We start from the raw sequence: 24007 nt of genomic DNA, 5'->3' as shown, positions 1-24007 counted from the left end.
TCTGTCAATCAATCTTACACCCTCTCCCCGCAAGACAACATAGAAAACCGGCAAACAACAACAATGAAAAACAAAACAAAACAAAACAAAGTTCAGTCTTTTTTTTCCCTCTCCCTTCTAACCCCCAGGAGGTCTGGGAAGACCAAGGGATTTAGCCATGAGAAGAAAAGGGAGCTCTCTCAGCCTCCCACACATCCAAGAACAATCCTGGGCAGACAGATCTGTATGGCAAAGAGCAGTGCAGGACCAAGAGAGCCCTCAGTTCTCCCAAAGTGGGCCTGTTCTGCCAGTGAGGACTCGTTTTGGAGGCATTCGGGAAAGTGCTGTGCAGAACTGCATCCAGTCTGGGCTAAGCAGATTAGTTCCCTCCCAGGGAAAGGTTCTGGGCAGCTGAGCAGGGCAACTCCCTGTGCAGTGGCAGGGGGCTGTCATTACAAGGCCCAGACAGGACATAATTACATGCTCCCTGGAGAGAAGGCTTAATTGAATTACAAGGTGTCTCCTGAGCATCAAAGGCAGCCCAGGCTCAGAGGTAGCTGAGCAGCACAGAAACACCCTCTGAAGAGCGGTGCCTGGGCAGGGGTCAGGCTGTGGAGAGGCTCCAGGTTGCCAGTGCTCAGAGGGCTCTGTGGATCTTGCTGAAGCTGGGACAGGAGAGGAGGAAAGGCTGAAGAATGCAGAATGGTGGGTGCTCCCTTGTCCTCATGCCTGAGAGCCACATTCCAGTCCCAGGTGTCCCCAGGCTTGCTGCAACCTGGTGTGGCACACAAGCAGAAGAGGTTCCAGGAATTCACTCATTCGTTCGTTCATTCATTCATTCATTCATTAATTCATTCATTCTGCAGGCATAAATTGTGTCCTTGTGGTGTGTGAGGCACCTTCACTGGAAATGGGGAAGAACCAGGTGCTGCTCTGGTCTAAGGACACAGCTTGCATGGGGATATACTTACTCCTAAGGCCACCTTCCACTTCTGCCTGTGTGTGCCCCACAAGCTGGAGCCAATTCATCATCCTGCTTACCAAGTCCTTCTGAATTGAGTGGAGGAGGGGGGGTGTGCAAGTCACTTCTAATGACACCAAACTGAATCCCTGACAAAAAACAAGAAGGGGGTGTTGCCTCTGTGTGGCCACAGCCCTCAGTGGTTCCCCCTTCTATAGCAGCTAGCACATGTGCTTGTCTTCCCTATCAACTGTGACCTCCCTGAGGACAGGGACTGTGCCTTTCTTCCCTGTGCTTAGCCCACAGTATGAGTTCCCCAAATGTCTGCTGATTGTACATTGAGCGATGGACACTCACCCCTCTGCCTCAGCTCTCCTGTTGTTTCTGGCCTCCTTGGTCAGGAGGGCTGGCATAGGCTCTCCTGGGGCTGTAGCTCAGCCCCTCCTGCTCTCATCTCATCATTGCCCCGTCTAGCCCTTGATCCTGGCTGCCCTCGGACATCATGGACATGGCGTCAAAGGAGGCCCCCCGATCTGAAAACATGGTCCTGAGCCAGCCTCGCCCTGTTACCCAGGAAGCAGGCCAAAGCATCATCTGTCAGTAGTTCCTGGTGATGAAGTGACAGAAACAAGAATCCTCTGCAGACCAGCTCAGGTGAGGGTGGGTCAGAGCCAGCAGTCAAGGATGGTAAATCCAGATTGCTGAGCTGGGCATTAAGGACTTTATTTGGCCCTTGCTAAACTCCCTGGGCCCAGTTGCCCCTGTGTTAAAAGGAAAGAAGCCAACTCCTTAAGGGAGAAATGTAGAATGCATTGTTAGCTTCCTCCATATGAGGGAAAGGAAGCCTGCTACTTTCAGCTTCATAACCTTATTCTCATGCTAAAATATGTAACACAATAGAGAGAATATGCAGGTTAAAATCAGAAGATCTAGGGCTAATTTTTTTTTGCATTTTTATTATTAAAGAAATGCATGCTCTCGTTAAAAATTTAAAAGAGCACAATGTATAAAATAAAAGATTAAAAGTTGTCTTTCCACCATCTGGACCATCAGTCACACGTCCCAAAAGAAATCACTCTTAGAGGTTCTTAACAATGCATTAATACAACATGTAGCCTTTCCAGTCCACACCCAGCTGAACAATATATATGGCTCCCGAAGCCATCGCACATGTGAGAATGGCTGCCTCTCCTAACCACTTGCCATGCTGGGTGCAAAACCTTTCAAAGCAAAAGGCCAGAGAAGCGCCATGAAGTAGGAAAGTTGTAGTCTGCTTAGGACTCAGGTCTTTGCACTTTTTCTCAACTGTACATATTACTTCTTATTGCACTTTTTCAAGCATAATCTTATACTCTAATTTTATCACACCCTTAGATATAATTTAAAACATTATTAATAATGGTTTTATATAATAATTTATGTTTTGTAAATACACTGAAATGATTTTTTTCCTTTTATTTGTAGTCGACACATAATAATTATACATATGTATGGATACAGAGTGATATTTTGACATATGTGTACAAAGTATAATGATCAAATCAGGGTGATTAGCATATCTATCACCTTAAATATTTATCATTTCTTTTTTCTTTTTTCTTTTTTTTTGAGACGGAGTGTCACTCTGTTGCCCAGGCTGGAGCGCAGTGGTGCAATCTCGGCTCACTGCAACCCCTGCCTCCTGGGTTCAAGCGATTCTCCTGCCTCAGCCCCTTAAGTAGCTAGGACTACAGGTGTGCACCACCATGCCCCACTAATTTTTTGTGTTTTTAGTAGAGACAGGGTTTCACCATGTTGGCCAGGCTGATCTCAAACTCCTGACCTCAGGTGATCCATCCACCTCGGCCTCCCAAAGTGCTGGGATTACAGGCATGATCAACCACGTCCAGCTGAATATTTATCATTTCTTTGTGAACATTCAGAATCCTGTCTTCTAGTTTGTTTTGAATATACACTAAATTACTGTTAACGATATTCACCCTATGATGCTACAAAACACTAGAACTTATTCCTCTTACATAACTTCACATTGTGTCCATTAGCCAACCTCTCCGTGTCCTCTTTCCCATCCTCTAATAACTACAATTCTACTCTCTACCTTTTTGAGCTCAGTATTTTTAGCTCCCACATATAAGTGAGAATATGTGGTATTAGAAGATCAAGGTTTTGATACTTACCCTTAAAACTCTGTGTTCTTAGGTAAATTGCTTAATATTTTAGACTTGGAATCAAGTGATCATAGTAATCCTAATGGTATGACAAAATCCTTATATCTTTAAAGATGGAATTCTATGTTTTCATACAAATATTAGAAGTTTTATTATGTAAGAAACATAGCAACAACAATAGTAAGCTTTCTCAGAGGCCTGAATAACAGTGGTAAGGCCCAGGTAACCAAGGCTGTGCCCATTCTTTCCAGAATGTTCTGATCTCCCTACAGAGTTACCATCATCAAAAACAACTTTAAACAATGAGTGCCCAATATTTTCAAAGCATTTTACAGCAGTTAAGTGTCGTCTGACAGTCGGCCCTTGACTGTGTTCATCCTTCTCTCTACTCAACCCCCAAAATAGAAAGCCTATATTCTTCCAACAGTCCACACAGGTTAATTAAAATGTTGTTTCTCTCTGCTTTGGTTATAATTACATTAGCTCATCATAATATCACTAGCTATCTTTTGTTGTATTTTATGAGAAAAAAATAGAAATCCAATTATCAGCCAATAATCTAAAACACGGGTTCTACGGGGAGGGGTAGACCATGAAAATGGCCTGTGGTGGGGAGCTGGCTTGAGAACCACCTGTCTAGAGTATAAAACTCACTAGGTTAGCAGCACTTCTGGAAGATTCTAGTCTGATAAAGAAATGATCTGCTTCATGTGTCCAACAAGAATTTCTGTCCCTGTGGGTTCATCCAGGGAATAGAAAAAGCTTTTGTGTTATATGTAAGATAAAGAAAAGAGAGACTCAGAAAGGGTTTTCTCATTAGGATTGGCCCAGTATTGAAGAAATAGTGACAATAATTTCATTCTTATGCAGCTCAGTGAAATGGAGACTCCTAGTTTCTTCACTCCATGCAGTTCTTTCTATCTCAAATCCCAGGACTAGGATTGGCAGATATTTGGCCTTTTCTTCTCACATCTACAGCTGAGCCCAGATACAGCCTCACAAGTCCTTTCCAAGATGGACCCCGGGACGGCCACTACTCATTGAGTGGAACTGACACAAAAGGAGGGTCCCTATTTTCCACCCCAGTCCTATGCACTGGAACATGGACACCCAACAGAGCCATACACTGTGCCACCTGTAGATGAGGATACTCCAGCTTCTGGGGATTTCCTGGAAAGGCATCAAGTTTGCAGCTCCCAGGATAAAGAGGGGGTGCCTGCTGACTCCAGCTGAGTCCAGCAGATCAGCTGCCAGCAGGGGAGGGGTGGGGAGGGAGAGCCTCGGGAGTGTTGTCATTCTATCCCTGGCAGGCATGAGTGGCAGGGAAGCTTTCTGTCTTGCTTTATAGCACAGGCTGGTCTGGAAATCCAAACCCAGGAAGAGGCTTTGGAAGTGACTCAGTACCCAAATAGTGTACCTGAAAATGACGGAAGATTATCTTCTGACGCTAGTATCCTGGAGAGGACAGACCAGAAAAAAGTAAATGGGGAGAGATGACCCTAGCAGCCTTGAGATACGTGTCACTGAGCATCATTCACTAAGAATGTTTTCTGTTGATGTGAGCAGAAGCCAGCTGAATCTTGGCTGCAGAGTCTATAGTCAGCTTGATGCATTTGGGCTGGGGGCTTCTGAAGTGGCTATTTCTCCTGTTCTCCAGGCTACTGCCCCAGTACAGGCCACTATAAAATCAGTGGTCTCTCTGGGGTGTTGCAGACCTTAGAACGTGTGCCCGTTTGGAGTTGACAGGTGCCTGTCTCACCTGGGACTCCCTTCTAAGTGACACTGTCTACCACTTATAGATAAAACTGTTTAGATAACTTATCATGGAATTCCCATGGCAACTTCAATTTCCCACTCCATCATTCATTTATGACAGACTAGATAGGGGAGGGGAAAAAGGTGCTTGACACAGGACAACCAACTCATATGTGGTCAGTGGTCTCTGACATGACCAGGTTAAAAAAATTAGACGTCTTCTCTTGAAAATTTAAACTAGAAGAATAGAAAAAGCTTTGTGGGTAGGAACAGAAAGCATATGTGCAGAGAGGAGCCATGAGCTAGGACTTCGAGGTACCACTGCAAGCTGCAAATAATAAAGAAGAAGCCCACAGAGAGAAGCAGAGGTGCCAGGGGACAGAAAGCATGTCACCCAGGAGGGAGAGCATCAGAGAGAGAAAGCGATCCCTTGAGCGACCTCAGTCCCTGATGGTTTTCTGATACCAGCCCCAGTCTGTGCTGCATCCTTACAATTAAACCCTCTCATCTTCACATACAGGCAGACAAACACTTCACAGTGAAGGCAAAAAGAGCACCACCATGAGTAGTTTGTTTCTTGGGAGATATCAGCCTTCCTGGTGCTATCATGAAGCTAGTTCGTTCTGGCCAAATGACAGGCTTTCTTAAGGGATCCTTTCATGGCACTTTCTTGATCACGCAAAGAAATCATAGATCAGAGAATAGACTGAAAGCAACCCAAGTACAGATGCCAACAGAGTGAAGGACAAGACTATTCGGAGTAGGTTAAGATTTAAAGAGGAGACGTGGCAAAAAGGAATTGAGAAGGGAGGCGCTGAGTGCAAGGAGGAATGAAAGGAAACCCAGCACTAGCCTCTGCAGCACCTAGAGCACAGACAGCTAGAGAAAAAACAGATGCAGCAGAGAATGTTTAGAAGAGACAGCAAATGTAAGAAAACAGTGTACAAACATGAAGTAGGGTGCAAGAACAGAAATAATGTGAACATAAATGAAGATCTGCAGCCAGGGCACAGTTAGCCCTTGTGATGGTGACAGAATACATCTGCATCCCCACAACTCAGAAAGACATTTGGAGATGGAAGAGGGGTCGGTGAAGGTCATGTGGAAAACACGGAGAGAAATCTAAAAGGTTGACAAATCAAGACCAAACAACCTGGCAAAAGATGGATTGGTATGGAGAGATGGCAGTAGTAGTTATCCATAATCTACAATTTGTTTTGCAGCCATATTTGGAATATTAAGTTACTATCTGGATGTCACTTATTTTGAAAGTACCAACTAAAGAACCTACAATAGAGTGTTTTCTATACACTCTGCAAATAACTGCTTCTTCATGAACCCTACCCATCAAAAGGTAACTGAATTGAGTCCAGGCAGGGTTAGTCAAGTTGCACCTATGCATGCTAATCCTTAGCTAGGAAGAGTAAGGGTGGTTCCAAAACGACAGCTGAACTTAAATGTACACACATATCTAGTTTTCAGAAAAACACATTTTTCCATAATAAGTGAGTTCCACCACATTCAACTTTAAATTCTCCTTTGCTTATCCAGGTAATTTCTTACTTGGGTCCCCAGTAAGTGGTAGGAGTGGAAATATAATTCCTGTGAATGATAACTAGCATGCCATCTGAAAATATTTGTCTAGTGCTTTCTTCCATGGTTATTTAGCAAACTCCTCAGAGCATTTGATTCTTGCAAAATGATTCTAGAATGTGCAGAATTTAAATATGGGGCCATGCTCTATTTGTAGATCAAGGAGCTCTCTTTCTTCAACTAACAATTATATATCACTGGCTCTACGCCAGTTCTTCAAACTTTCAAACTGGGTTCTGGAAGCACAGCTTAGTTTCTCTTTTAAAAACCAACAATAAGGGGCCAGGTGCAGTGGTTCATGCCCGTAATCCCAGCACTTTTGGAGGCCAAGGTGGCTGGATCACCTGAGGTCAGGAGTTTGAGATCAGCCTGACCAACATGGCAAAACCCCGTCTCTACTAAAAACACAAAAATTAGCCAGGCGTGGTAGCATGTGCCTGTAGTCCCCGCTATGCAGGAAGCTGAGGCACTAGAATCACTTGAACCCGGGAGCAGAAGTTGCAGTGAGCCCAGATCACACCACTTCACTCCAGCCTGGGCAACAGAGCAAGACTCTGTCTCAAAACAAAACAAAACAAAACAAAAAAACCCAAAACACAAACACAAAACACTAAGGAAACATCTTGAATAAGCGAAAGACCACAGCTCTGACCTCTTCTACCTTCCTCGTGGAGTTGACAGGGCCTAGCTAAAGGGTGGAGAAGGAATGAGTGCTTATTCAAAGGTATTTGAATGAGCCCATCCAAATACCTTTGGGAAGTTGATGAAAAGTTGGACAACCAGGGAAGAGTCCTCCTCATTTACCTGCCTTGCTTTGCTCACCTTGCTGTCATTCTTTTGAGTGGATGAGGAAACCGGCCTTAAGACCCAGAAGAGTCCAGAGAAAGTAAGCTATGTCCATGGCAGGATCCCCACCTGCATCCCCTTATTATTGTTGCCCGAAGCCCCAATCAGCACCTTCCCAAGCAGTGCCCAGCAGAGCCTGCTTTGAGGATGAGATCCATTCATTTTTGAAGTGGCCATTCACGTGATCATCTCCAACCACAGTGTGTCTTTTTTAACCCACACTGACATTCTCCCCAATGGGATCTCCAACTCTGCACCTCTGAGTTTTCTCATACTATCAGCCCTTCGCATCCATGGGCTCCACCAACCACAGGTTCCACCAACCAACTGTGGGTGCCACAGGTAGAAAATGTTTGAAAAAATAAAATATAAAAAAGGATAATACAACAATAAAAAACAATACAAATAAAAAAAGCAATACATTAAAACAACTATTTCTATAAAATTTACATTGAATTAGATATTATGAGTAATCTAGAGATGATTTAAAGTATATGGGGGGCCGGACGTGGTAACTCACGCCTGTAATCCCAGCTTTTTGGGAGGCTGAGGTGGGTGGATCACTTGAGGTCAGGTGTTTGAGACCAGCCTGGCCAACATGGTAAAACCCTGTCTCTACTAAAAATACAAAAAGTAGCCAGGCGTGGTGGCGCACGCCTGTAGTCCCAGCTACTTGGGAGGCTGAGGCAGGAGAACTGCTTGAACCCAGGAGGCAGAGGTTGTAATGGGCGAGGGACAGCCTGGGCAACAGAATGAAATTCCGTCTCAAAATAAATAAATAAATAAATAAGTAAATAAAGTATATGGGAGAGAATATGCCTAGGTCATATGCCAAATACTATGCCATTTTATACCAGGTACTTGAGTATCTGAGGATTTTGGTATCCTCAGAGTAGTTCTGGAATCAATCTCATGTGGAAATTGAGGAATTATTATTCTGGAGAGAAAACCAACATGAGCAGACCAGGGCAGGGGCACTGGATACGCTGCTGCACATGGCGTGGGACTGACTTCGGTAGAAGGAGAATTGCTGATCCAGTGTTGCCAGGGGATACCGCATGCCTAGTCCCTAAAACAAACTAACCATGAGGGCTCTGGACTTCCTGGAGAGTTTTGCAGACATGACAGGGTCTCCACAGAACTTGGGGTGCTCTCTGGATCCTGGAGTTGGAATATGTCATGCTTTGACACATTCTTTGACAGTCTCAGTAATTAAGAAGAAAAGAGACAAAAAAAAAAAAAAAAAAAAAAAAGACATTTCTTCAGGACCTGGGGCCCTTTGGGACACAATAACCAAAGCTTCTGCTAAAAAGTCTACATAGCCTTCAATTATTCCTTTGGGCCTGGAAAGTGGGCAATTGTGGTTGAACAATCCTACTGGAAGTGCCTCACTGTACTGCTAAGTATCCCCATTCAACAACTGGCTCAGAAATGGAGTCCCTTCTTCAGGACAAATCTGTGCCAAGTACATAGCTCCACTCTGAGGGTTTCAGGAAGCTACAGTTCTAGTGACTGACTATCTACCTAAAGAGAAGGAGGGCTTGTGCTACTGGCACTGAAGGCATAAGGAAAGAGAAAGAGAAGAATGCTGGCTAAGGGAGAGATATCACCACCTCTACTTGACTCTCATCCTCCATGAGCTTGCAGCCTGTGACTCTCTCAAGTACAGAAAGGGTATTCTAGAGGCAAATCATCTCCCTCTGTGGGCAGAAAGAGACTATCTTAAAACCTTGCTAAGCCAAAGAAAAAGGAAACAAAAAATCGACTGTGTTTTAGTTAAATTGGAGAATGTGCAAATTGTATCCTGGAACACTCCAGATTTTTTTAGATTTTTACAGAAAGATTTCTTGGGGTTAAGACATTACAGAGAAAGCATTCCTGGAAGGGAATGGTCTGCATTATTTTGAAAATTTTTTATTAGTTCATGGAACAAGGCCTAGCCTGAAGTTCACCAGCACTGCCTAAAAGATGTTCCAACTATGCCTGTCACCTTTTCTCAATTCAGGTAGAGAAAGACATTTAAAAAAATTTCCGTGGGCTCAATATTTTCCTTCCTGAACAGTTCAAGGTGAAGCAAGAGATTAAAAATAGTCCATAATATATTATTATTCTTAGTTAAGACATTAGTCACATAATACACCCGGACTCACACTTCCAGAGCATCTTTTACCTAAGAATTGCCATATTACTTTAGAAGTTAGCATTTTATTTATGGATAAAAATAAAATGGAGAAGGCTAAGATGGGAAAGGGTGGAGAGAACATTCAATCTGCAGCTTCTAAAGTCCTTTCCAACCCTCTCTTTCCATGTCCTTTCCAACTCTAACTTCCTATCATAGCTAGCCATGTGATCTTGGATAAGTTACTTTCCCTTTCTGAATTTCATCTTCATAATTTAAAAAATGGGAGGTCAGATACCTTCAAGCTTTAACATTCCGATTTGGTTGGAGAATGTGCAGCATAGCCAATATTCTCTTTTTCTCTGAAGGAGGCCTGTGCTATTTAATTATAATAGATCTTGGCATTTACATATTTGACATCTGTGGCTTTGACTATTCCCAGAGACCTCAAAGGTCCAAGAGCTGCAATAATCTGTTATTTTGCAAAGGCGTGCTGAGAGCCTGGGATATAGGAGCCATTCACTTGTTTAATGAGTGAAATTAGTGTGCAGGCAGAACCCATACCTCTGTGAGGTTTTGTCATTGTATGCTACAGTCTTAAAGGCCATAATGCTCAAGATGTGACTATAGTGATGATTGCAAAGGTGAGGATTCTTCTGGATCATGAAGACGTCAATAATGTCCCTCTCAAATGTTAAGGGTTTATTGTAATATGGACGTAAATTAATCACGTACCTATCCCCACTTCACCTCTGTCACTACTACGTCCTTAGTGAAGGTTAATTTAGAAACTTCAGTGGTACCACACACATTGCAGGGAGCTCTCACTGCTCCTTTATTCAATCCATCTCAGCCATACCACTTCTCCCGTGTTCCTTGATTTGCCTGTACTCTTTTATCCTCTCCACTTGACAATAAGGTCCTTGAGAGCTGAAATGTCAGTTTGTCTTATTCACTTATTTAACCCTAGTGCCTAGTAAGGTACCTAGTACATAGCAAATATTTAACAAATGTCTGTTGAATGACTGAGCACTGTCTATGAGAAGGCACTGTACATTTTTTTCATATTTATATTTAGTATTCCCTTGAAGAATAGAGGACATTATTTCTGTTGTCCAACAAAAACCTGGTACTCAGAAAAGTGATGTGACTTGTTAAAAGTTACTGGTAGGTGATGGATTCACATCTGCTTTCATATTCCAAAACTCGTGCTTTTCTATTCTTCCATGCTGCTAAAAGCACCTTTGAAGAAGTAAAGCATACAACCAGACATGTGAATTCGTGGATCCTATATTATTGATAGAGCACAGGCCTGGCCTCAACTTGATTATATTTAGGGGAGTATAGTGAAGGCAGATTTTCAATACTACCCGGCTTGATAGGCAAATAAAGTTACACAAGGGGGAGAGACTGGAAAGCAGATGTTCCAAGTATCACACAATTTTGTCCAGTACCCTGAAGGTGTCCGTTTTGGTTCCCAGACTGGTATGGCAATTAGCACAGCCTCTGAGTTCTTGCTAAGTTGGGATTGAAAGTTGGAATTAAAGAGCAAACAATCATTATTCAATTAAGCAAGTTGTTTGAAAAACCACCTCTTTGCTGGGTCTCCTGATTTGGTCAAGAGCTTTAGAATCTTTCACCTCCAAGTTGGGGTGAAAGGGCCAGCAGCATCCAGAGCTTGTTAGAAATGCGGCATCTCAATCCCTCCCCTAGACCTGGATCTTAATCTGCCCTTCAGTGAGATCCCTGGATGATTGAGCAACACATTGAAATTTAAGAAGCATGACTGCAGAAGATATTCTAAGGTCCTTTCTAGCTCTGATATTTTATGAGTTTAGGTAAGTACTCTTCATAGTAACCCCAAACTGGCATGCTCATAACTTAGGGTCATACAAAGAGCCAAGTAACCTAAACAACTCAGCAGTGTCTTCTGAAGAGTATTGTTAATTTATCAATATTACTATGAAGAGTCTTGTTTCCTGAGCATATACCATGTACCAGGTACACTGCATACAATGCCTTGAATCATCTTAATGGCCCTGCAAGAGAGATATTATTGTCCCCATTTTGCCAAAGAGGAAATAATTTCATCGGTTAATAAAATTTTCCCAAACTACATTGTTAAATCAGTAGTGGAGCCAGAATCCTAACCCAGAGTACTTACAGCCCACGATTTTTCTGCTCCAGAATACTACCTCTAGTTGTAAAATTGCAGTTTAAAGTATCAAGAATGGGGTGCCATGTGAGAACAGATGAGCAGGTTTTGGACTCATTATTCTGCAATGAATGAAGTCTAAAAAATAAATGAAAAGGGATGGATGTGAACATAGATTTGTTCACCAAACCCTAGAATATCTAGACCAGAATCTCAAACTTTTGGAGGTTGACATACCTTTAGAGCGAGTATCACCCAGAAGTGGTAATTTGCAAGGCTCATTTACACCAAGATATTACACAAACTGAAAATGCAAATGAGGTTGAGGAAGGTTTAGTCATATTCAGAGATCCTAGGTGCATAATTGATTATTAATCGAATGAAGAAATTAATAGAATGAATTAAGCCTCTGATCTCTGAAAAACGACCTATCCGTGTCATGGGTAGAAAGAGTTCTGAATCAGAAGAACCACAAGTCTGTCAAATTATGGCAAATTTTGTGGTCTTAATGTCATTTAATGCCTTACCATATCTTCTTCCACACTGACATCGCCATAATTGTGTGAAATTCTATGGAGTTTGTTTTCCCAGTGAAGCCCTGTCCTTCACTTGTATGTATAAACACTCTCCCCAGAGTACACATAAATGGATAGTATTCTCCGGAAGGCACAGGTTTCTACTTACATTAACAAATGATTATCCTTCCCAGCAAAATGACTAAACAGAGCTCTAATAAATCAATTTGTCAATGGCCATTTCCCTTCAAGAGACAATATCCCCTGATACATTCTTGGCGAGTGCAAATATGACCTACGCTGAGTGCTTATGTCTATGGTTCAGAAAATCTTAGAGCTGGAAGGAACTGCAAAAAGGACTGACCTTGCCTCCAGGCAAGGAAAGTATTGTTATTCCCAGTTTGCATATGAGAAAGTTTAGTTCCAGACCCACTAAATGACCTGCCCCAAGTCACATTATTAGGAAGGGATTGAGTAAGAACAGGGGCAGGGTCCCCCGGGTCACTCAGCTCTGTCGTCAGCAGTGCCCAGCTCTTTTTGAGCTCTGTCTCATAGCTGGACCTGGGCAGAAGCACTCCTAGGACACTTCTCCCTAGCTTCTATGGCTTCCCACTTTTCCATGAGTTCCTTCCTCCTCCTCTTCTGGAGGTTATATGGCTTCATTTCCCACTGAAGGTATAATGAGCAGGTTCTTGAAACATTGGACACCCCCCACCACAACTTCCTATATGCTCCTTTTACTCTTCACACCATCTCCTACTTGTGGATATGTGCAGTCATTCAGAGGCAGTTCTGTTTCTCATCTCCACCCTTCTAAGCCACCCTGGAAAGTCTACTTTCTCATAAGCTACAAATCCTGAGAAAAGTCATTCTGCTTTCCCTTTTAAAGCTATCCAACTGAAAAAAGGACAGAATATCCAATTTGCAAGAGGGTTCAATGGGCAGAGGCCTTAGGGTAATAGAGGTGACAGAAGTGTAACACCCAGTTTCTGAAGGGCAGAACAGGGCAGTAACCCAAGAAGAGGTATTTCAGGAGAGTCCTAGACTGTGAAAAGAGATGACCACACAGAAGATATATTTTCTCCCACAATTCCTAGGATGTTTCTCCTTCACTGCTTCACCAGATTTTGGAGCTTAGACCTGTGACTAAAGACAAGTGGCCACTGCCCTGGGAGCTCTGCTTCTCCAAGATACTTTCCAGTATCCAAGCCATACTGACTCAATTCAACAAACCTGGGCAAGCCTCACACCATAAAATAGTCTATGGGCATTTTAAAAGATCGCCAAATTTCTATCAATTTTGCAATTTCAAAATTAAAGATGTGCCTGGAATCTGGTTATACAGTGAGACTGGCAATATAGTACCAGGGAACAAAGCCAATGCCAGTTGTTTTCTTGAGAATGTTCTGATTGGGCTATTGCTGCCCAGAATGGAAAGGATTGGTTTCAAAGCTCATAGACACCCTTCATATGAGGAAGGGAGGAAGAAGAGGCCCAAGCAGTTCTCTAGTCTTTCTTAGTCACAAGAATTTCCAAAATCTGATATCATGAAACTTCTGTCATCCCACAGCTCCACCAGCCATCATTTTGTGTTTCAGAGAACAAAATATTCTGTGTCCTTAGCTCTTGTCACAGGATTCCTTGCCCAGAAACAATTTAAAGTGAGAAAACTGAAGAAGAGTTTGGAAGCAGAACCTGTCCAGTGGTGTCTGCTGATCCTGCATACCTGTGATGGAACCAAAGTTTGACATTAACACAAACACAAGGAAATGTTGTAAAGTGCAGTACAGAAGGACAGAAAGAGATGGCAAAAGATGGGGTCGGGGAGGGGCAGAATACAGGAAGGTTACTTACACAGTTTCATCATTCTTGAATTCCAACTCCCCGTATGTGTCTTCAAAGTCCTCACCGCCACCCTTGGCTGTCCCTTCTACTGTCCTAAAGGGGACGATGACTGTACCCCGGGCACCTGATGTCCGCAGAACCTTGACTTCCATAACACCAATACTCTCACTGACATGAATAGTATCACATTCAAAAGTGAAGATGCCTGCATGGTCATCATCCAAGATGGTAACTGTGGCCACACAAGGGGAGGCTAGGACAGCCCGAGGCAAGGGAAGACTGTTGAATATTGCTGGAGGCATCCCCTCCTCTGGCTGCTCCTCCTCTATGCGGACATTGCTCAACCTTACAAAGAAGTGTTCATCCTCCTCAAAAATGTCATCATCAATAATGCCTACAGAGAACTCCTTCTGGGTCTCTCCTGGCTTCAGAACCACCGTGCCCTCTGTGAACTCATAGTCAGCCCCTGCATTGGCAGAACCATCCTCTGTTTTGTAGTCCACATACATGGTCTTTGACATGTCTCCCCCTTTCCTCACGACTGTCAGGAGTACAGCCCCACAGTTCTCCAGGCACTGGTAAGAACACGGGTCAAAGAAGACCTTGGAAATAAAGTCCTCAGGCTCATCGGTATGCACCTCGCTCATGCTGGAGGCCTTCTTGGCTTGTTCTGCTGCATGTTTCTTCAGGATATTGCCTGCACCAGTCATCATACGGGTGGCTTGGATCCGGTAGAAGGCGCGGCTCTTCTGTTGGTGGGAAAGAGCATAGTAATTGGCCATCTCCACCAGCTGATCTAAGTCCTTCTCTGGGTGTTTTTGCTTCAGATCCTTGAGAATCCGGATCATCTCTCTGCGGGACTCATCCACTTCCTTCCCTTCCAGGGGCACCAGGTTCCCATCTAGAAAATGGGAATTCATCATTTTCCCATCCATCTCAATGCCCTTAGGGTGGTCACCCTCTGTCTCTATGATAATTCCTCGGTGTTTATCTGTGCGGTACTTTTTGTGCATGTATTTGTAGAAGAGCAGTCGTTTATCTGCCACCCAGGCCAGAAGGACACACACTGGAAAGAAGAAAAGAGTGAGGAGGCCCTCCCAAACCTGGACCACACCAGGGGAGAAGACTGCCAGAATCATATAGAGCCAGATGTAGGCAAAGATACTCCAAGCAGCAGTGATGAAGAAGACTCGTAGGTGCTTGATCTTGCGAGTCTCTCCGTCTGGGATCACGTAGACACAGATGCCAATGATGATGAACATGTTGAAGGCTGCACTCCCTACAATGGTAGAAGGTCCCAGATCACCAGCAATGAACCCATGACCACACACCTCAATTAAAGAGAGGAGTATCTCAGGAGCAGAGGAACCCAGGGCCATAAGGGTCAGGTTGGAGACAGTTTCATTCCAGACCCGAATAGTGGTTGTGCTGGTTTCTCCATTGGGTTTTTTAATTGTCACCTCTCTCTCTTGAGAGGTGATGACTTCAATAGATGCCATGAAGCGGTCAGCAATGATGGACACCCCCAGGAACATGTATATCAGGGCCACAAAATAGACAATGACCCTGGCAATCTTGTCCCCAAGGGAAGGGTTTTCCGGGTACCAGATTGGCAGGATGACACCCTCCTTGCAGTCCGATGACCCTGAACAGGACTCATTGTTCTGCCCTGTGCTTGGCACATCCCCTGAGCCACCAGCCTCTGCTCGAAGACCATTCAAGAAGAGTACAAAGGTAACCAGGCCAAAATGGAGGAAGGCAGAGGTGAGAGGCTGCAACCTTAACCACGCCATACACGAGACTTAGCCACTGGCTTCTATTGCAGCACCAATCGTCCTCCTGATAGGCCAGAGACCTAGAAAAGATCAGAGAGGCAGGAAAAGGCATGAGGAAAAAAGGGACAGCAAACGGCAGTTTCCCACCAATACAACTGATGCTTCACCTCCAGTGACATATTGCACTAACATATGGGGCAGTCTCTCACTTGGAAAAATAGATGTCAATGGGAGGCACAAATAACTGCTCTGTCCTCCAAACCATCTGGTGGAGACTCCCTTGAAAAATGGCTTGAAATAGCTGGGAATATTGGGGATGGAAATGCAGCAATATCCTTCAAGTCCTGTCTCCCAAACCTCTATTACCTGTGAGAGTTATCAAGAAGCAACTTAAAATAGGCAATGTATAACCTGAATCTTCATCCCCATCTATACTGTTTCTGAGGTGTTCGGACTTCCTTACCCTGTTGTCATTATGCTCAAGAATCTTGGATAACATAGGTTTGCAAGAGTATATTGAATTGAATTTTCATGGACTAGTCCCCGAAAAATGGAAAACCTTGCTCTGCATATAACTGAACTCCCTTGGAAAGAAACTTCCTCCCCGAATGCAAGACTTCTGGAGGCAAGCTATAATTCTGAGATAGCTTGGGAAATCTAAAGAGTTGATTCATAGTGAATGCCACCCACCCATAGCCAAACAGAGGCCCTGTAAGGTGTGCCCAAGACCAAGTTCACAGCAGCTCTGAGCCCTCCAGTAAAACCTGCTTATGAGCAGTTTAAGCAGGCAGTAACAGGAAGATGATCATTCAAATTTCACTCAAATTTCAAACCCAAACATGAAAAGGAACAAGTGGTAAAAATCATTATTAATAAAATAAGTTTTGTTAAACTGGAGACAAGATTTTGGGGGTGATATGTAGCCTCATCTACTGGCCTCACACCACTAAAAGGTGAGTTTGAGCTCAGAAGAATGGGAAGAAATGCAGTTGAAACTATTACATACTCATCTTACCACTCACTACCTCATTTGGGTGGAATGAGAATGAAAATAACCATACAATAGCTAAAAAAAGCGGGGGGGATCTTTCTCCCTCTGCTACAACTGTGTAGGGTACCCTTGGTAATAAAGGAAAGCCGATTTGGATTTGTACAGCACCTTAAAGATTCAAAGTCTTCATCCCCCATATATGCTCCTTTTTCTCCTGTTTCCCAGCTCAGAAAATAGCATTTTCAGCCACCCAGTTACTCATGCTAGAAAGCAGGTGTTAGTCTGCAAGGCTTCATCTCTCTTCTCTCCCTTATCTAATCACTAAATCCTCTCAACTCTTCCACCATTTCTACCACCATCATCCCAGCCCAGGCCACCATCACTCCTTACCTCATGAATCTACTTCAGTAGCCTCCTAATGGAGCTCACCACTCCAACACTTGCTAGTTCTCGATTCCACTTTCCTCATATAGCCACTGTAATCTTTTTTAAAAAACAAACAAACAAACAAACAGACTTAAGCAAATCACTCCCCTATTTGAAGCGCTTTAGTAGTCTTTTCTTGCTCTTGATATAAAGATCAGGTTCTCACGCATGACCTCCAAAGCCTTGCATGAACTCATTCCTTCCCACTCATCCCCCTTCATCCCATCACTCTCTCCCTTATTACATTTCAACAACAATGGCCTTCATTTCACTCCTGGATTATACCAAGTGACTGTCCACCCCAGGACCTTTGTACATGCCATTATTCTCATTCGTCTTTGAAATGAGGGTTTCTTCTTTGCACTCCCCACCCTTAATAATGCTTTAGATCTCATCCATTAAACAGTGAATGACATAAGAGCAAAGACTGTGTCTCTTCTGTTTATCATGGTATCCTGAGTGGTTAGTAGGTTCTCAGTAACTGTATGTTTTCGGAATGAATAAATGTAGTCACCAAGGAAGCTTCCTCAGATATCAGCCTTCTTTATTTTTTATCTGAATTATAGCCATTTGCTTTGCAAATACATATACATTTCATAGACAAATCCTGACTGGATTTTAGAGGCTATGTGGGACCTCTTTAAATTCCCAAAGCCTGTTCTCAAAGAGAAATTCTCTTCGGGACACAAAACATCAGGGTGCATATTGTCCCCATGAAGACCTCCTTCCCAAAGGGCTGAGGGTGAACTTGGTTTAATCCCTAGAGTGGCAGCCAAGTGCTGAAGCCCACATTCCCCATTAGTCTAGGTGCTGGGGGCATCTCAACAGGTGCTGGGGGCCTCTGCCTCTTTGACCTCACTCAGAGGAGAAGAGGTTATGAGGATGACTGTGGAGGAATAGAGTGGTTGAAGGTGTTCCGCATCCAGCTTCAAAGCTTAAGAAAGCTCTTGTCATCAATGATGTGCACAGAGGCTTTCATTCCGAGATTTGACACTCACCCACCCCAGAGAAATGTGGAGAGAAAAGGATCTTGGCTCCTTACTTTGACCTCTGAAAACCCTGACACTTTGTGGATTCCAATGAGCCCCATGCAGCGACGACAGATGGTAGGCACAGCTGAGCAGCTCTTTCATCAAGTGCCAACCCAATGACAGGGGGCGGCTGCTGTGAGAGCCAACCAATCCCAAGAGGGTGAGTATCCATAGGGGAGGGAAGAGAGCTGGTCTTCCAGAGTAAAAGGACATGGAACATTGGGATGGTAGAATCATCCTGTTGAACAGGGGACTTGGAGTCCTATTTATCTTATGGACCAGGAGAATTAAGGAGGATGACAGTCTTTGTTCTCCTTTGGCCCTGTAGACACTCTGTGGCAACAGGTTTTTCTGGGGAAAGTGCTATCATATGATCAGAATCAGAGGCCAGTTTAAAAAGACTATTCCATGAGAAAATAAATGAACTGAAGGAAAAGATTAAGGAAAACAAGGCAAGGCTAGGCGCCGTGGCTCACACCTGTAATCCCAGCACTTTGGGAGGTTGAGGCAGGTGGATCACTTGAGGTCAGGAGTTCCAGGTCAGCCTGACCAACATGGTGAAACCCCGTCTCTACTAAAAATACAAAATTAGCTGGGCGTGGTGGTGCACGCCTGTAATCCCAGCTACTTAGGAGGCTGAGGCAAGAGAATGGCTTGAACTCGGGAGGCGGAGGTTGCAGTGAGCCAAGATCGCACCATTGCACTCCAGCTTGGGTAACAACAGTGAAACTCCATCTCAAAAACAAAAAAGAAAAAGAAAAGAAGGCAAGGAGGTGAGATGGCTAGTAAATGCATGCAACAAGTTTTTGAAATTGAAGGTGGAAAATGCCCTGTGAATGCCCAGTTCCTCTCTGCAGCCCTGCTGGGAAATGGTTTCTGGCTGAGATGTTAGAGAAAGCAGGAAAATCTCTAATGACCAAGCCAGTGGTCATTTTTTATGCAATTGCCCCTGGCCCAGACACCAACTGAGATAGATTCCAACATCCTGGGGGTCCAGCTCAACCCTTTAGAGACCCAGCTGATCTTCTGTGGTTCCAGAAGGCTATTAACCCCGAGGCATACTCAGGGATATGACTCAACTTGAGACCCTTCCCCCCCAGGACCACCCCAAATCATAAAGATATTAATAACAGTAATTAGCATCTACAAGTGTTTATTATGTGCATAATGCTGAGTGCTTTCTCATTTAATTTTCATAGCAACCCTATGAGGTTAGTAATATTTTTATACCTATTTTATATTTTGGGAAACTGAGTCTTAGCTAAGTCATTTATTTGAAGTACAAAGGAAATAGAACTAGAACTCACAGACAGATGACATAAAGGATGGTTTTAACCATCCCATTCTACTAAGCTGTACCACTTTGTTGTAGGACATCCATGGCCTCCAATCAGTTTCTAGTCTGATGTGGACTTATAAGTAAGATGACTGTCCCACACCTGTTCAGAGGAGAAACTTGCCGTTTCAATGCCTAGTTCCCAGGCTTACTGGGGTTGTTCTGGCTGCCTGCTGCAGCCTCCCAACAAATATTCTCCTTCCCATCAGTTCTGTTTGACAAACATTGACAAAAGTCTGTGATCTGCTAGACCTGGTATTAGACGCTGGTGGATTAAATGGAAAAAAAAAAAAGAGAGAGAGACACCGCGTTTGCCCTCAAAGGTACAATCTAGCAGAGGTATACAGATGTACAAATAGACACTTTCATTGTAAAAAGAGGAGGTAGGGCAGAATGCTATGGGAATGTGAAGAGGGCACTGAGCCAGCCTGGGGATTCAGGGAGGCGTTCTGAAGGAGGTGATCCCTGAAATGAGACTTCAAGCATGAGTGAGCTTTAGTCAAAAAAAAAAAAAAAAAAAAGGAAACTGGGAAGGGCATTCGAGTCAAAAAGAACAGCCGAGGCAAAGGCAAAGACATGGAAACATGATGGAAAATGCTGCTGTGGGCATGGGATTACAAGACATGCAGCATGAGGCAGGAGGCCCAGTAGATGAGGCTAGACAGTAGGGAAAACTTCACTCATGGCAAGCTTTAGATGCCAGGCAGAGAAGACGAGGTTTTATTCTAAGGGCAATGAAAAGCCAATGATAGGGTTGTAAACCAAAGAATGACATGGTATGATTTGTCTTTCAGAAATACCAATTTCACCTAAGGGTTTAGGACGGCAGTAAGGGGGCAAGACAGGAGCAGGAAGGTCAGACAGAACTCTATTGCAAACTGAACAGATACAGACAAGCACGGTGGGGCTAGGTAGATTCTGCTCATGATGACCGTCTGTCTTCATGTCACATTCCCCTCTCTCAGCCAAACTGATGCCCTGGCTCAGCCCCCAGCCTCTCATCTCTTTCCCAGATCATCTTCCGAACGCCCCTGAGGCCATCTGCAAGGTGTCTGTGTCCTCAGCAGTGGCTCCTGACATCTTTTAATATCACTGGCAAATTTAATTAAAGTCACCGTTCCTCCGCTCTTCCAGATCATTAATAAAACAGTGCCACCAGGACAGACTGAGCAAATTATCCCTCCTGCTATGCCCTCCACTTTCTCCAATGGGAACACTGCTCCGGGCATGTCACCAGCCTGGGTAGAGTTGTACCTCTCTGCTTCTAAATCTGGGCCCCTGCACAGGTGTCATAGCCAATTTACATTAAAGTTTTAGGTCCAGCCAGGCTGCACTGGCTCTGATGTGTCAACCAAGTCCAAGCACACTGCCTATTCTCCTGCACTTCTTCTGCCTCCAGTGGGCGGAAGTCAGTGCAGTCCTGTCCTCGGCAATACTCCTCGAGAGCCACAGGAACGAAGTTTCTGACTCTCTCAAGAGTGGGAAAGATATGACCTCTGCTGCTTAGGTAGCTTGATTGCCACAACTGGAACTTGTATCCAAGGTGGAAAATATAATGATATTAAATGTTTTTCTTGCATTATTAATGTTTTGAATCTTCACAGTGAAAGAGGTGATATTATCACCACACCTGTTTTAGAGATGGCAAATTGCAACTCGTAGAGGTTAGGGAATTTCCCCAAGACCCCAGTTAGTAAACAGAAAGGTAAGCATTTGAGTTCTGGCAGTCTACCTCCAGGACACATGGTGTTACCACTGTGCTTGGCACATACCCTAGGTTTGAGGGCCTCTTTGAGCAAAGGCTCAAGGAGGGCAGGATGAGTCTTTCTAGATGTGGAGGCCCCCCACAAGCTTGGAAGCTCTACATACAGGCAGAGTGGATCCATGGTAAAGCCCTGGATTTGAAAATGTTCAAGAACTTCCTTTCCAGCCTTGCTCAATGCGGTGTGAGACCTTGGGAAGTCAGTGACTGTCTTAGGGCAGCAGCTTCCTCACCCATAAAATGCAGGTTTGGTTAGATGATTGCTATAGTTCCTTCCGGGTTAGATGATCACTATAGTTCCTTCCAGTCGAACATGCTTTGATGACAGGAAAGGAAAAAAATGAAGGGACACATTTATTTTAGGTGGGCCCAGAGCCATGTGAAAACCAGGTGTGGAATTTAGACTCCTAGAGAGACCTCAGAGGATAAGAGAATAAGCTAGGAAGGGGGTGGTAGGAAGCAGGGACCAGGGAAAAGTCAAGGAGAGCCTACATTCTGGATTTACCAAAAGCCCCTTGGACCAAATCCATTTTTTTTCCCATTAAGGCCAAACGCTGTGCTAACAATTGCAGGTACAGCTATGAACCACTTCTCCAACCTCCGAGAGTTTATTTTCTAATGAGGGGTGGAGATAAACAAGTAATTATTGTAATAATTGATTACAACTATGTCTTGAAAAGTAATATGATTTTCTTCTGCTGCTCTAAGCGCTCAGGTTGGTGGCTCTACAGCTGCCTCAACCTGTGTGGGCAGTGGCTGCAGTGCAGCAGGGCTTTTAATGTAGAGAATGTTGCAGTCATATGTGAGATAATATTATACTGTTCTTGCTTCGCTGATCTCAGGCAATTGTCATATTTTGCCTTCTCTGAAGTTTCTCAGACCTTTAATGACTTCCGAACCATCTGACAGTTTCATGTAACCCTGCTGACATTCTCCCAAGTACTACTACACAAGAAGAGAAAAGAAAGCTTCCTAGACAGACCAGGGCATCAGCAGGCCTCCATCTCCTCATGCTTTATATGGACCAAGGACTTTTAAAAAGTGATGACAGCAATGATCATATATATTTATCAGGCAGCTACTCTATAGCCACACTGCTCTAGGCACTTTTATATCTGTTATTTAACACCTCACAACCCCACCATGAGACATGTCTTGTTATCTGTTTTAGAAAAGAGGATATAGGGGCCTCAAAGATTCATAATTTACCCAAGGTCCATTAGCTGACCAAGTAGCAAAGAGGGGCTATGAAACTTGGTATGTCAAATGCTAAAGTCCGCTTTTAAGCTCCAGGGGATGAAAGGGATGGTGGAAGAGTAGGCTAGGAATCAAGATCCCTTAGGTCAAGAACTTCAGGCTCCAGAAAGTTCTGTGTCTTCTGGGAAGCCTTCCCTGAAAATGTGTCTTCCTCTAATTGTAAAGTGAATCATTTATTCTCTTAGGTTCTTCTAACACTTTGGTCACCCATGAAGCACTTATCACACTGTACTGGGCGTATCTGTTTACCTATCCATCTTCCACACTCTTCTGGAAGCCCTATGAAAAATTTCAACTCAATATAGGGAAGCTTTTTTTTTTTGAGAAGGAGTCTCACTCTGTCGGCCAGGTTGGAGTGTAGTGGCACAATCTCGGCTCACTGCAACCTCTGCCTCCCAGGATTAAGTGATTCTCCTGCCTCAGCCTCCCAAGTAGTTGGGATGACAGGTGTGCACCACCACACCCGGCTAATTTTTGTATTTTTAGTAGAGGCATGGTTTTACCATGTTGGCCAAGCTGGTCTCGAACTCCTGACCTCAAATGATCCACCCACCTCAGCCTCCCAAAGGGGAAGCTTTTTTTGTTTGTAACAATGAATCGTCACACTCTGTGAAACTCTATTGATAGGACTAAGAGGTTGAACTTGATCTCTGATACCCTCTCTGCCTCTAAAATTCTATGATTCAAACATGCCTGAAATGTGCTAGACTTGTGTAAACCAGAGGACTTTGCTCTCTGCAAATCCTTGACAGATCTGGGGAGTTACAAACACTGAGAGTGGGCCAGAAAGCTAGGAAGAGAGAGGGCTTAGCTCAGCTTAATTTAAGTTTTGTTTTTCCCATGGCTGGATCTACATCTGCATTTAAGTCATCCTCCAGTTGGAGACAGTGATGGAACCAGGATCACATTCTAGAGATGGCTGTACATCTGAATAATCATGGAGTTCTAAAAAATACAGACATCTGGATCCTACTCCAGACCTAAGTTTTGAACTCTCTGGGAGAGGAGCCTAAATATTTATGTTTTTGAAAAGTTCCTTAGTTGATTTTAAGATACAGACAAGGTTGAAAATCCTGGGAGAGAAGAGAAGGAACCTCACCTGACTATGACATTTGCATCCCAGAAATTCCAGCCATTAGAGACTTTCTTTGGACTGGGAGAAGGACTTACAGCAGATCATGCGCTGACCCACAAATGGGTACCACAAGACATTTCTATGTTCTGGACAAACATCTCACCTTCTTGAAATCTCACTTCCTTTCATAACTTGCCAAGAATAGTCAGCATCAATTCTCTACCCACATAAGCATATTTTCCCTTTGTCTTTCCCTAAACTTGCTGTCTACTTGGTTTATACTTGTACTGATGAAATATAAAAGATCCATAATTCCCTTGTCTTTGTAGGAAAATGATGCCATTCATCCATTTTCAGCAAGTTGTATTTCTAATTATTTTTCCTTTCAGTGATAATAGCTTAGGTCTACTTCTTCACA

At 43.8% G+C, this 24007-nt stretch overlaps 1 protein-coding gene across 11 annotated transcripts in view; it reads right to left on the bottom strand.

Moving 5' to 3' along the window:
• Nucleotides 1-24007, bottom strand: part of LOC105472909 (solute carrier family 8 member A3) — a 141489-nt gene that overhangs the window by 104981 nt on the left and 12501 nt on the right. For 9 of the 11 annotated variants that reach the window (XM_011726508.3, XM_011726511.2, XM_071099964.1 and 6 more), the window contains exon 2: nt 13946-15791. In XM_011726508.3, the coding sequence (XP_011724810.1) occupies nt 13946-15729 (1784 nt within the window). In that variant the 5' untranslated portion in view covers nt 15730-15791. Of the gene's footprint in view, nt 1-13945; nt 15792-17092; nt 17186-24007 lie in introns of those variants that run through there. The other 2 variants (XM_011726505.3, XM_024790077.2) reach the window with 2 other exon arrangements.

Source organism: Macaca nemestrina, chromosome 7 (genome assembly GCF_043159975.1).
Source record: "Macaca nemestrina isolate mMacNem1 chromosome 7, mMacNem.hap1, whole genome shotgun sequence".
In the NCBI taxonomy this organism is placed as follows: domain Eukaryota; kingdom Metazoa; phylum Chordata; class Mammalia; order Primates; family Cercopithecidae; genus Macaca; species Macaca nemestrina.
The sequence above is the reverse complement of the archived record's forward strand: the minus strand, read 5'-3'. Positions and strand labels throughout refer to the sequence as shown.